Source organism: Hippichthys cyanospilos, chromosome 4 (assembly GCF_059441005.1).
Source record: "Hippichthys cyanospilos isolate Australia breed blue-spotted pipefish chromosome 4, RoL_Hcya_1.0, whole genome shotgun sequence".
Lineage (NCBI taxonomy): Eukaryota > Metazoa > Chordata > Actinopteri > Syngnathiformes > Syngnathidae > Hippichthys > Hippichthys cyanospilos.
Window position 1 is genome coordinate 4847921 of NC_142372.1, and position 13034 is coordinate 4860954.

The following is a 13034-nucleotide window of genomic DNA, read 5'->3' on the forward strand; positions in this document are numbered from 1 at the left end:
CACAGGATTTTTTTTTTTTTTAATAGAACAAACCATTAAATAAACGTCAACGGCGTGGCGTAGGCTAAAGTTTTGGTTTAGTCAAAAATGAAAGTTTTGAAGAGTGAAATACGGTCTAAAAACGAATATTACGTCATGACTTTTCTCAAAACGGGGATCCTCGGAATTATGATGACAAATTTTATACAAAAACGAAAAAAAAACGAGGCAGCCAGAAACTCGTTCCCATCTGCAATTTGTAGTTCCTGCATCGACACAGGTGACGAGGGACAAGAGTTATTGTGTAAACACAAAACATCGGTGAACCGGTACTCCGTATCAGTCTCCGAGGGTTCTTTTTTTGAGGCAAAGTCGTTCTTGACAGAACTTGGTGACTTTCCATTTGGGACTTATGCATAAGAAATGGAAATCGGCATCTCTTTGTTGACTGTTGTTCCCTTTTGTCACGGCTGATTAATTAAACATTCGCAAAGGCTCAGTTGTTTGCTTGAAAGACTTCTCGCTGTCTCTCTCGCTCACCGACCGACGACTTTGCCACTGTTCAGTTTTCCTCAAATGCGCCAAAAAAACTTTGCAACGGAACTCAGCATTAAATGCTGCCAAGCCTTTGCTAAGCTACATAAGAAAAACTAAAAACGTTCCAAGCCCGCAGACGTGTCGACACAAAAATTTATATTCGTGAGTTGCCGTTGAGAGGATTAAAGTAAAAATCGTATGATAAAACGTCGGGTTTTGAATATGTCCAAAACTGACAATGTTTCCATTTTTGAATGGCAGTAAATGACCCCGACATGGGCTAAATTTGGACACCGAAGGGTGTACCTCTCAACCTCCCGTTTGCAAGCATTTGGAAGAGTGGCGTATTGAAGGTCATCATGTTTTGAAAATCTATGCAATATTTTAGCCTCCTAGTTTTTTTTTCTGTATGCTTTTCCTTTGATATCACACATCGAAAACATCAAAAAGTCTGAGTCAAAATTTCCCTCGGGCTTGAACATCATGCTATCAACATTATATTTACTAGCAAAGAAAAGAAATAAAATCAATCCTTTTTGCCGCTCATCCTCACCAGGGTCGCAGGCCTGCTGGTGCCTATCCCAGCTGACTATGGGCACTAAGCGGGGGACACCCTGAATTGGTTCCCAACCAATTGCAGGGCACACAAATTTTCACTCACCAAATCACACCTGAGGACAACATAGAATGTCCAATATTTCTACCTGCCATGTATAGTTGTGGAGTGCCCATAGAGAACCCACGTGGGCTGGGGGACAACATGCAAACTCCACACAAGAAACCCGAAGCTAGGTGGATTTGAACTCTAAAACTGGCGTCTTGTATGAGCGGCTCATACCAGAATTTGACCCTTAAATTAAGGGTACGTCCTATACACAGTTGCGTCCTATAATTGGAAAACTATGGTAATTTTTGTTGACTAAATGAACCCCGAAATGGGATAAGTAGCAGCGTTTGGAGTTTTTCGCAACATGACATTTGCTAGGCGCGTCTCACCATGAGGCAAATGAAAAACAACCCACCCCAAAACAAGCGCTGTTTTGCCACTCGTACGTGTTTGTCCACTCCCCCGCTCGCCCCACTACGCAAAAAGGCCACGGAGCGCCTAATAAAGTCCACGGGAAGAATAGCGAGCGAGTAAAGTGGCCGCTGATGAAGTCGAGCTCATCTCTGCGGCGTCTCCACGCCGAGCGGCATTAGAATGTAATTATGGCGCGGCGCTAACGAGATGCCGCCGTCGCGGCAGACAATGGCGGGCTCGCCGCCGCGCTCCCCGCCGCGCGCCGAGCCGCCACCTGTGTCGAACAATCAGACATCTAATCCGGACCGTAAAAAAGGCTGCCTCTCACCTCCCCGACTCCGCCGCATAGCCTGTCAGTTCCACTCCAGACCTCATCAGCGTGGCGGCGGCCTCGCCGGGCATCAAGCGTATCATCAAACGGACTACAACGCTTTGCTTTTATCTGTCCGCCGTTGCAGCCGTGTAGCAAATACCCCCCCCCCGCACCCCCACCCCAAGAAGCGCTCATCCCCGACGCCGGATGAGATATGTGACACGGGGGCGGCGAGGTGGCCATGTTTCCTGTACGCCGAGGAGCACGGGGGTTAATGGGAAATGAAGGAGAAAGACCTTTTGTTCTTCCTTCTAAAAGGCGCGCTCGGATAAGACGTGTGACTTTTCTCTGACTTTCATTTTCCCCGTCGCGGCGGCCATTTTAATTGCCGCGCAACAATAGACTGAAGTCGAGGGCGAAGGTAAGGAAGGATGCCTTTGAGGTTGGAAGGAACCGGGTTGGGTTTGGTTAATGAATTGGGGACATTATGCATTTAAATGTGTATTAATTAGTCATTTGGAGGGCTTTCCCGCACTCATTGGAATTTCTTTTAAAGTCAGCCTCCGAGGCCAATTTCACTAAGCAACATGAAATTAGGTGAACATGATTATCTTGAGTAGAATCGCAAAAAAGTCTCGAGAACCGATGCGGCGTAAGATATAAATGAATAGGCCGTTTGAGGTCAGTTTGATCTCGTCAGCAGGAAAATCAGTATACTGAAATCGGTGTCCTTTTTAAACATTAACAAAGGAAATTAAAGAAACAGAAATCAACGTTCAGCAACCGTTAATAACTTTTTACAGCGATTATGCGTGTTACAGCTTAGTCTAAAACAGAAAAAAATAAACAGGCGCATCAAAGTACCCAAAACTAAATAAAAAAAACAAAAAAAACATATATATATATATATATATATATATATATATATATATATATATATATATATATATATATATATACACACATTCATATATATATATATACACACATTCATATATATATATATATATATATATATATATATATATATATATATATATATATATATATATATATATATATATATATATATACATTCATATACATATATATACATATACCTACATACATATATATACATATATACATATACATATATATACATATACATTCATATACATATACATACATATATATACATATACATATATACATATACATATATATACATACATACATATACATACATACATATATATACATATACATACATACATATATATACATATACATACATACATATATATACATATACATACATACATATATATACATATACATACATACATATATACATACATATACATACATACATATATACATACATATACATACATACATATATACATACATATATATATATATACACATACATATATATACATACATATACATGCATACATATATATATATATATACATATACATACATATATATATATATATACATATACATATATATATATATATATATATATATACATATATATATCTGCGATTGCCTCTCTGCGAGACAACTGCTAACCAATCTGATCTCATTATCGAGTACGTCATGAGGCGTACGTAAACAAAGACGCATGCAAATTACTGAACGGCCAACTTGGTAAGCTTGAATTCGAAAGGCGAGTCTTCTACAAGCAGATCTCCAAAACAGCCTGAATAATTTCAGTCTGAAAAGAGATCATATCCGCTATCTCATTCACAAGCGAGGAGTTTTTTTCCCCCCGCACGGAGTTGAGAAAGTTCCGGTTTGTCGGAGGGCCGCGTGACACAAGGAGGCTCGAAGGAGGAAAGGCAACACTTGGCGTCCTCGCTCGACTCGTCCGGTGTCAAAGCTGCATAACGACGCTGTGATCTCCTTCTGAAGGAGACCCCCCGCCGCTCGGGGTCCGTGCGGCAGCAGACCGAGACACTGGCGGGGGCCTTCGCCGGTTTCATACATGCATTCCAATTGTGTGATCACGCCAATGCGCTCTTTTGAATGCATGACCGTGAATAGGAATATGAATCTATGAATATATTAGCATTGAGCGAGGCGAGGATTGCGTGCCCGCTTTGCGGCCCCGCAAGAGCGTTAGCTTGTGGCAATTAGCATCCGTCAGTGCTGTTAGCACAAATGACAGCGTGACCCCATTCAAAGGAGGGAGATGCGCCGCTCATACCAAAATATTCTTGGCCACCGCAAGACATAAATGCCGGTATTAAACCAACGGTGACCAACACTGTAGAATAAAAATTCTCAAATGAGTGTACGAGTACCCCTGGGGTAATTAGATGGCTCGTCAGGGGGCCCGTGAAAATTTTAACCGGGTTTCTGCAGCTATCGGCACATCTAATTTCATGCTTTGTAATTTTGTGACAGGAAGAGTTCGTTTTTCTTTTCAAGCTAAGAGCAAATCAATTGGAACATGACACAATGTATTGCTAAATTCTTTTACAGTTATCATTTTACAACAAGTATGCCTTTATTTTAAGTTTAAAGTTTGAGGCGCCTTTTTTAGTGGCGCAATTTTCCGAGCAAGAAATAAAACTTATGAATATGTTGCACGATTTATCTTTTGGATTTGCTGAATAAAATGCAACTTGTTTATTAAGAGAGACAATGGCACATCCGTCCAATTTCTGGACGCGTATAGACAAACCAATAGAAGCGGACGGTGCGGCATATGTTTTTCAAAATAAATAATCTCGATCCCTGTTTGTGTGGCCTTAGTCAGGCCCCTGTTCTTTGGCCCCGCCTTCTTCTGCAAACGCTAAATCACAGCGCTCCCACTAAAGCAATCCAAGCTGCTTCATCATATAATAAAAATTACATCCTGCCTTTTTTTTTATTCTCATCCTTCCATAAATATCTAATTAGCGTGCTCGCCAGCATCTATATTACATGACTCAGTGAACTCATGACAATGCAATAAAAAAAGGTCGCATTTTGACACTTTTTTTTTTTTTTTGCTTGCCAGGCTTATGCAGTTAGATATGCTGATGTATTACAAATGTGTGGGGATGTTTTTTTTTCATAACTAATAACTTTTTTTTTTACTCTGATGCAGCACTTCCTACTTTTATTAAAACTGAGAATCCATAAAAATGTAGAAGCACTGTAATGTAGTAATACTCAAAGTAATAATAATAATAATAACTCAAATAATAACTCTAAACTCTCAATAGCATAATAACTGAACGTCAATATGACCAACTTTATTCAACTGTAAACAGGTAAAGCTTACTTTATCAGTTCATTACCCATTTACGAATCTGATGTATAAGTGATTATTTGGAACATGGAACATGAAAAGATTTACAGTATTTTCCGCATTATAAGGCGCACCGGATTATAAGGCGCACCCCCAATTAATGACATATTTTAAAACTCTTTCCATATATAAGGCGCACCCTCAATTAATGACACATTTTAAAACGTTTTCCATATATAAGGCGCACCGGATTATAAGGCGCACCCTCAATTAATGACATATTTTAAAACTTTTTCAATCACAGTATAGTAATACTCAAAGTAATAACAATAATAACTCAAATAATAACTCTCAATAGCATAATAACTCAATGTCAATATGAGCAACCATGTTCAACTGTAAACACACAAAAGAAACAGGTAAAGCTTACTTTATCACTTCATTCCCCATCTACCAATCCCAATCCCAATATTGATCCATATATAAGGCGCACCTGATTATGAGGCGCACTATCAGCTTTAAAAAAAAAATTAAGGCTTTTAGGTACGCCTTATAGTGCGGAAAATACGGTAATTTGATTTCTTTTGTCCTCATTTAATGATTATTTGCCCCAGTTGCCTTCCAAATGGCCACGTCCCAATCCCCAAATTCCACGCTCATTATTTCGATCCCGCACGTCGGTGACTCACCGACTGGCGACATCTCGGCCACGGATGCCCGATAAGGGCCCTCGATGAACTGCGGCGGATTGTCGTTGATGTCCTGCACTTTGATGATGAACTCGGACGGCGGCTCCAGAGGCTCGTCGGTGTCTGCGTTAATGACCTGGGCCGTGAGCGTGTACTCGGCCTTCTCCTCGCGGTCCAGCCTCTTCATGGCGTGGATGTCGCCCGTCAGCTCGTTGATGGCGAAGATGGTGCCGGCCCCCTCGCCGGCCAGAACGTACTTGATGCGTTTGCCGCCTACGTCCAAGTCCGTGTGGAGCTGTAAGCCAGAAGAAAACAGGTGTACTGAGCTAACCGGACATTGGGTCCACTGAAGATATGAGAATACGCTTCTCTAACTTTCCGCATCGTTATCCACAACGTAAAAAAATACTTGACCGTCATCAAAATCTAGTCGCACAATGTGCCCAAGTGTTTATCAAAATCGTGCTTAGGGTCGAAATTTTAACAGTGTACTCTGAGTCATTTGCAGCAGTTGTTTACAAGTAACACTAGTGTCATTATTTATTCCACATAAAGTTTTACCATACTTTTATATCCTCAAATACATATCATGGAATGTATTGTAAGGGACATTCTGTGAATCTGTCACTTGAAACAAATCGAATCTTAATTTTTGCAAACAACGCAAGGTCATTGGGCAACAAGTCGCAACGTGTTTACATTAACTCAAGCATAAATGTTTTAAATATGCGATACGTCCAATTTCTGGTAACACAAACACATATGACAAGGATTAAGGGTCTTATAACTAATGAAATGCATTTAGATGTTCTATTCTGGAAATGAAAAGGAATTTTTGATTGCAGGGAAATATGTATTAGAACTGTGAAAATTTGCTTTCATCGATGACCACTGAAACACATTGGAAGCAAAAAAATTCTATTTTATTCACTATTTTTTTAATTAATTAGACAATCAGAAATCTGTATTTTTTTTCTGCCAAAAATCAGCTTTGACCTATAAAAAAAAAGTTCTGTCAGTCAAGACCTAATCAAAATATCTTTGATGTTGACAAAAAAATGCATGCTATGTTAATTTAAGTCTTAATATCTAAAGTTTATTAAAACAGTAACATTGAATACTCTCTTGGACTTCTGAAAATTTTAAATTCAATTGAAACTACATTATTTCAACAGCTAATATTAGCATAATTCGGTACTGGTCTTTAGTGTAGGTTGACGGATGAAGGTCTCAAAAATGTTAGCATCAAGAAATCTTCAAGTATTAACAGAATCTTTTAGGAGGCTTGTCTGATGTTATCGAAAATGTGGAAATTAGGGTAACTGAAGATAAAGTTTATCTTAACTAACGCTTGTGTCACAACACACTCGTTCATAAGCGTCTGATGTTAAAAACGCAAGATGCTAATGCTAGCTTCGGCGCGGACTCAAAGTTGCCGTTTCTGTTGACGACAAAGTTCAAACCTCAAAGACGAATAAACTTCCTCCGATTCACTGAAAACCCGAATTAATTTTACATTTACAAAAATGTCTACGATGCCGATCTCACGGCCTTCGACACATCGCAACGCTAACGCCGTTTCGGACCAACTAGCTCGGTTAAAATGAAGTCTGGCGGGCCCATGAGCAGTAACGAAACAACACACACTTTGGGGCTTTAACGCTGAAAAAAAAGCCACCCAATAGACCTTCAGACGTTGCATTAAAAATTCACGAGCGCACACGCTGACCGCCGCTGAACAAATTACTAGACCCAAAACGGCCACGCCAAACTTCACCCTGCTCATTATTTTTGGGTAATTATACCCTCATCGCTGTGCTAAAGTTGCACTACCCCAATGACAGAATCTGGTTTTCGCTGGCGTGAGTAGAACTAATGAATCCGACAATGCAGGATGCGCTTTGAACGAAGTAAAAGAATAAATAAATAAATGACTTGCAGGGAAAAAAAAAGGTCAATCTTTTCAATTGTCTGGGCTGTTTATTAACCTGCCATAATACCACAGTATATTTTAAAACTCTTGTTAATGATGTTTACAAAAACGCTGACGCTAATGTTTATATAAACATGAACAATGCTCATGATTTCTCAAAAGACTGATGAATTAAAATTGAAAAAAACAAGAAAGGAAGTAAATACGGGTAGGTAGGGTAGGACGCAAACAAACCGAGTCTTTTAAACAGTTTTTTTGTGAATTATGGAATTAGAGTCATAACCCCATTATTAAAGTACCATATTTTCCGCACTATAAGGCGCACCTAAAAGAGTTTTTTTTTTAACGCTGATGGTGCGCCTTGTAATCCGGTGCGCCTTATATAAGGATCGATATTGAGATGGGGAATGAACTGATAAGTACCGTATTTTTCGCACTATAAGGTGCACCTAAAAGCCTTAATGGGGCAAGCAAATGGGGAAATATTTATCTTAAATTTCACAAAGGATTCCAGAGAGTAAACAAAAATGCTGCTATGCAATTTTAAGTTACTGTATTTTCCGCGCTATAAGGCGCACCTAAAAGCCTTAATTTTTTAAAAAAGCTGATATGGTGCGCCTTATAATCCGGTGCGCCTTATATATGAATAAATATTGAGATTGGGATTGGTAGATGGGGAATGAAGTGATAAAGTAAGCTTTACCTGTTTCTTTTGGGTGTTTACAGTTGAACAAAGTTGCTCATATTGACATTGAGTTATTATGCTATTGAGAGTTATTATTTGAGTTATTATTGTTATTACTTTGAGTATTACTATACTGTGATTGAAAAAGTTTTAAAATATGTCATTAATTGAGGGTGCGCCTTATAATCCGGTGTGCCTTATATATGGAAAAAGTTTTAAAATGTGTCATTAATTGAGGGTGCGCCTTATATATGGAAAGAGTTTTAAAATATGTCATTAATTGAGGGTGCGCCTTATAATCCGGTGCGCCTTATAGTGCGGAAAATACGGTAAATCTTTTCATGTTCCAAATAATCACTTATACATCACAATGTCCTACCACTGATGAGTTCTTTTTAAGAACAGGTCCTGGTGAGTGAACGCTGAGTCTTCCTCTTTGTTGGCAAATTATGAGCAACGTTCAAATGGGGAGAGAGAAACGTTTTTGTTCCAATCCGACAATTTTCCACATCGTTTGTCTGTAGTTGAGCCGCAGCAGCGCGGTGGAGCGCCGGTTCTGCCTCAGCGCTTCTGGAGAATAAACCGTCTTTGAATGCTAACATTAACGTTGGTGCCTGTGATGTTAATAAAAGTGACTTTGATGAAGACTAATGTGAAATTGATGCTTACAAAATGTTTACGTTGGGGTGACCGAAGGCTGCATAAAAACAAGCTACTTTGAGATGGGCTAATTGGGTTATTTGAAGTCGAAATTGTCTTTGATGTTTTCAACAATGCGTGCGCAAGGTTCACCGGGGACTAAATCGTCTTTGATACTGACAATAAAGGTCCACTTAAAACTGAATTGTTTTTGATGTTAGCAGAAAAGGCTAACGTTAGAATGTGCTAAACTCTCCTCAGTGCTTACAAAACATACGATTGTTTTAAGATGAATTTGTGGTCGAAAACACTAGCAATTGGTTCAGTTCAATTGTCTTTGATGTTTTCCCACAACGCAATAAAAAAAGTGATCCCAAATGTTTATGAAATGTCTTTGCAGTTGACAAAAATATGTTGACGATAACCTGATTTTACTATTACTTTTTTATCTCCACATTCAATTATCGATACTTAAATTTATTTAGTTTTTGAATCACATATTTGACTATAGAAGGGTCTAAAAATTGGTGGTCATGAATCCATTGAAATAATCGATTAGTTTATGTAATGAAGTACAAAATAATCTATAAATCAGCGATGAAATTAATCGAGTTCTTTAGATCAGTGGTGTCCAAGCTACAGCCCAAGGGCCATTTGCGGCCCGAAAAAAAACAACAAAAAAATTTAATCGCAAATTTTTACCTGAGCATTTCAGTTATTAATGTAATCTTTATAACACCCTGTTAGAAATTTTGAAATGCTATATATGCTCCAATTTTGAAGAAATGTATATGGAGACGATGCGCAAAACGAGTTTTGTAAAATAAAGCATGATTTTGATTAAACAATACAAGATATTTTAAGGTTTTGGGATGCAATTTGATTTTAAAAATAATAGTAGTAATAGTAGTAGTAGTAATATAAGTAGTAAGTAGTGATATAAATAGTAATATAATAGTAGTAATATAAATAAAAATAATAGTTTAATATGAAATTGAATGGTCTTGGCATTGATCTAAAAAGTCTTTTAATGTAACCAAGACGTATTTTTATATTATTCAGAGAATACTTTCCACAAATCATCTTTATTCTTAATTTCTGATTGAAAACTTTGACTGACATCTGATTGTTCTGTTAAAATTCCCTTTAGAGCAGCACCATCTAGTGGATGCATAATGCAAGCCCGGCCAAAACTGTAGCTTCTATTCTATGCGCCTCATAATGAAAAACAGTTTTCAAATAGGTCACTCATTGAACGTGTACCTTATAATCCTTTGCGCCTTATAGTGCGTAAAATACGGAAACTATCAAACGTGATTTATTCCTAAATTCGTTTAGTACTAGCCTTCTATAGCCAAAAACTGAAATTAAATGCCTGGACTTGAAAAACTAAATTAAAAATGTGATGCTTTAGTCGAAGGCTAACGGTTTTGATGTTGATTAAACCGACACGAAGACCGAATTAATTCTTTTAATGTTCGCAGAGCCGCGTAAATGTTGCTGACGACTGAATTGTATGCAACCGCACGAACGGCAGGTTTGTCGAAGACCATTGCGCTCGACATTTGCGACGACGTGAATTAAGAAATAATGCTTCGGTAGAACTCTACGAACAACAGGCACGTATGATAAACATCAACATTCAGCAGCTTTAATTGAATTTCCTGCCACAGCGTTTTCAACGTCAGCTCTTCCGCGGGAATCGGTCACAATGCGATAACCGGAAAATAAATAAATAAAATAGTGACCTCTAACGCCAACCCAAAGAAATCAGTTCTGCCCCCCCCCCCCCCCCCCCCCCCCCCCCCCAGACACTGACAAAGCAACATCTACTTCAATTGTCACACCTTGCACTTTTTGTTTGCCTAATTGCGCCATCATTCCGCATGAACGATGTGGCTCATTAGCGGAAAAACGCCTCGCCACATCCCGCATGCTGAGAAAGTCTTTAAACGGACGCAAATTAATGACACCCTGTCTTTTTTTTTTGTACTATAAACACATTTATTTATTAAATTATTCATTAAAAATATATAAATATCGATGGCCAAACTGATGTTAAATTTAATTATATTTATGGTCATTGTACTAGTACGATGAAATCTATTGTACGATCCCTTAAAGTGCATAATAAAAAAGACAAACACATGCATTAATAATTTATAGCATGAAGAACCTTGATAACTTGTGGATGAAAACTATTTTTTGTCTCCTCGCTGCAAGGGGAAATTTAAAATTTGAGCACGTTCCTTTAAAACCTTTGTGGTTAAAGGCCTTCACACTATAGGCTTCTAATTGTATTTGTTGTTGACAAAAAAAAACACACACACACACCTTAGTTCCATTAAACAATATAGTTTTTGCGGTATATCAAATTGTTTTTGATGTTTATAAAACAAAAACATTGTGTTGTTTGACGTCAAATTTGTTGTCTGATGTTAACCATTGTGAATGATTTGTAAAAATTGTTAAACATTTTTTTTTCGAGGTTTACAATCGTGTCCTCTGATGTAAGTCGTTTAATAATTATGAATAAAAAAAAGTACCCGTTTCACTGACGCTTCTATATTTATAAAAACTGATTGGCTCGGTTCTTCATAAAAAATTGTGGCCAATGTTTACAAAACAAGTATGCTAGGCAAACAGAAGCTAACCTAAATGGTCTTTGATGTTAATAGAAACTTCAACATCTTTGAAAACAAAATTGCTTGGTAAAAACTGCTACGGTAAATAATTTTGCTGTTTTCTGAAAAAGGTATTCATTCTTTGAGGTTTGCAAAAGATTTGTAAAATGTCTTTGAAGTTATCGAAAACACCATGACGGGGTTGGATAAAGACTTAATGTCCTTTATGATTTAAAAAGAAAAACAAGGTTAATTTAAGCCACTAAAATAGCAATATTTACCAAAACAGGCTTGCTCGGCTCTTTGAATACCTATTTGTCTTTACAGTTTACAAACTTGTACGCTAGGCTAACTGAAAGCTCGTAAATTGTCTTTGTTGTTGACAGGGATTATTCGTCAAAAATATAACGTCAAAGATGTTCTACTGTACTAGTGTTCAACCAAACAATTTTGATGATAGAAAGATGTTTAAGTCCTTATCAACATCAAAGACAATTTACGAGCTTTCAGTTAGCCTAGCATACATGTTAGCAAGCCGAGCATATTTACCAACATTTGGTAAATATTGCCATTTTAGTGGCTTAAAAAGACATTTTACAAATCCTCAAAAAATCCTTGCAAACCTCAAAGGATGGAAAACTTGATTTTCACAGAAAATGTTTAGTTTTCTTTGAGGTTTGCAACGACGTGTTTTTAGGACTAGGTAATCTATGATGTTTACAAACGTTGCATTGACTTCATTGAAGACTAACTTCTGTTTTTGACAAAATAAGACACCCGAGTCTTTTTTTTTTAAGACTAAGTTGCCTGACGCTGAAAAAAAGGGCACGCCGGGTTTACGGACGACTAAATAAACTCTAATTCCATCTATTTCCAACCACCCACACACGGACGCACTCTCCCAATCAAGGCTACACGGCACTGCTTATTCTGTCGGCGCAGGAGGAGGCGGACAGAATAAAATGTGTCAGTCCCAGTAGAAGATGAGCCTTTACTGCAATCACTTGAACAATCACGTTGTCCTAATGAGGAAAATTCTGCAGATTTTTTATTTTCGTAAAAATACCCCCTCCATTGCCCTGGTTCCTCACGCTAAAGTAGAAGCCCTCAGAGGGGAAACTAATGATTGCGCTCCATGTCAGGGCAAATGCGAGCGAGGACGTGCGCTCCTCCCATGTATGTAGCATGGCGTGAAAGCAGGAACGCTAGGGCGGAGATGCTGTCACACGTCATGGCGGGATGTCAGCAAACGTCTGCGTGATGCACTCTGAGGCGCAGCATCCGACAACCGACGTCTCCCGGGAGAGCGGCTAATGCGTCTTGTACTAAACTTTGTCTATTTCCTGGTCTGGTAGTGCCAAGAGTGACAAATTTAAGTCATC

The 13034-nt window shown here is 38.3% G+C and overlaps 1 protein-coding gene across 2 annotated transcripts in view; it reads right to left on the minus strand.

Moving 5' to 3' along the window:
* cdh8 (cadherin 8) overlaps positions 1-13034 on the minus strand; it is a 136450-nt gene that overhangs the window by 72792 nt on the left and 50624 nt on the right. For both annotated transcript variants that reach the window (XM_088413073.1, XM_088413071.1), the window contains exon 3: positions 5772-6066. In XM_088413073.1, the coding sequence (XP_088269199.1) occupies positions 5772-6066 (295 nt within the window). The remainder of the gene's footprint in view (positions 1-5771; positions 6067-13034) is intronic.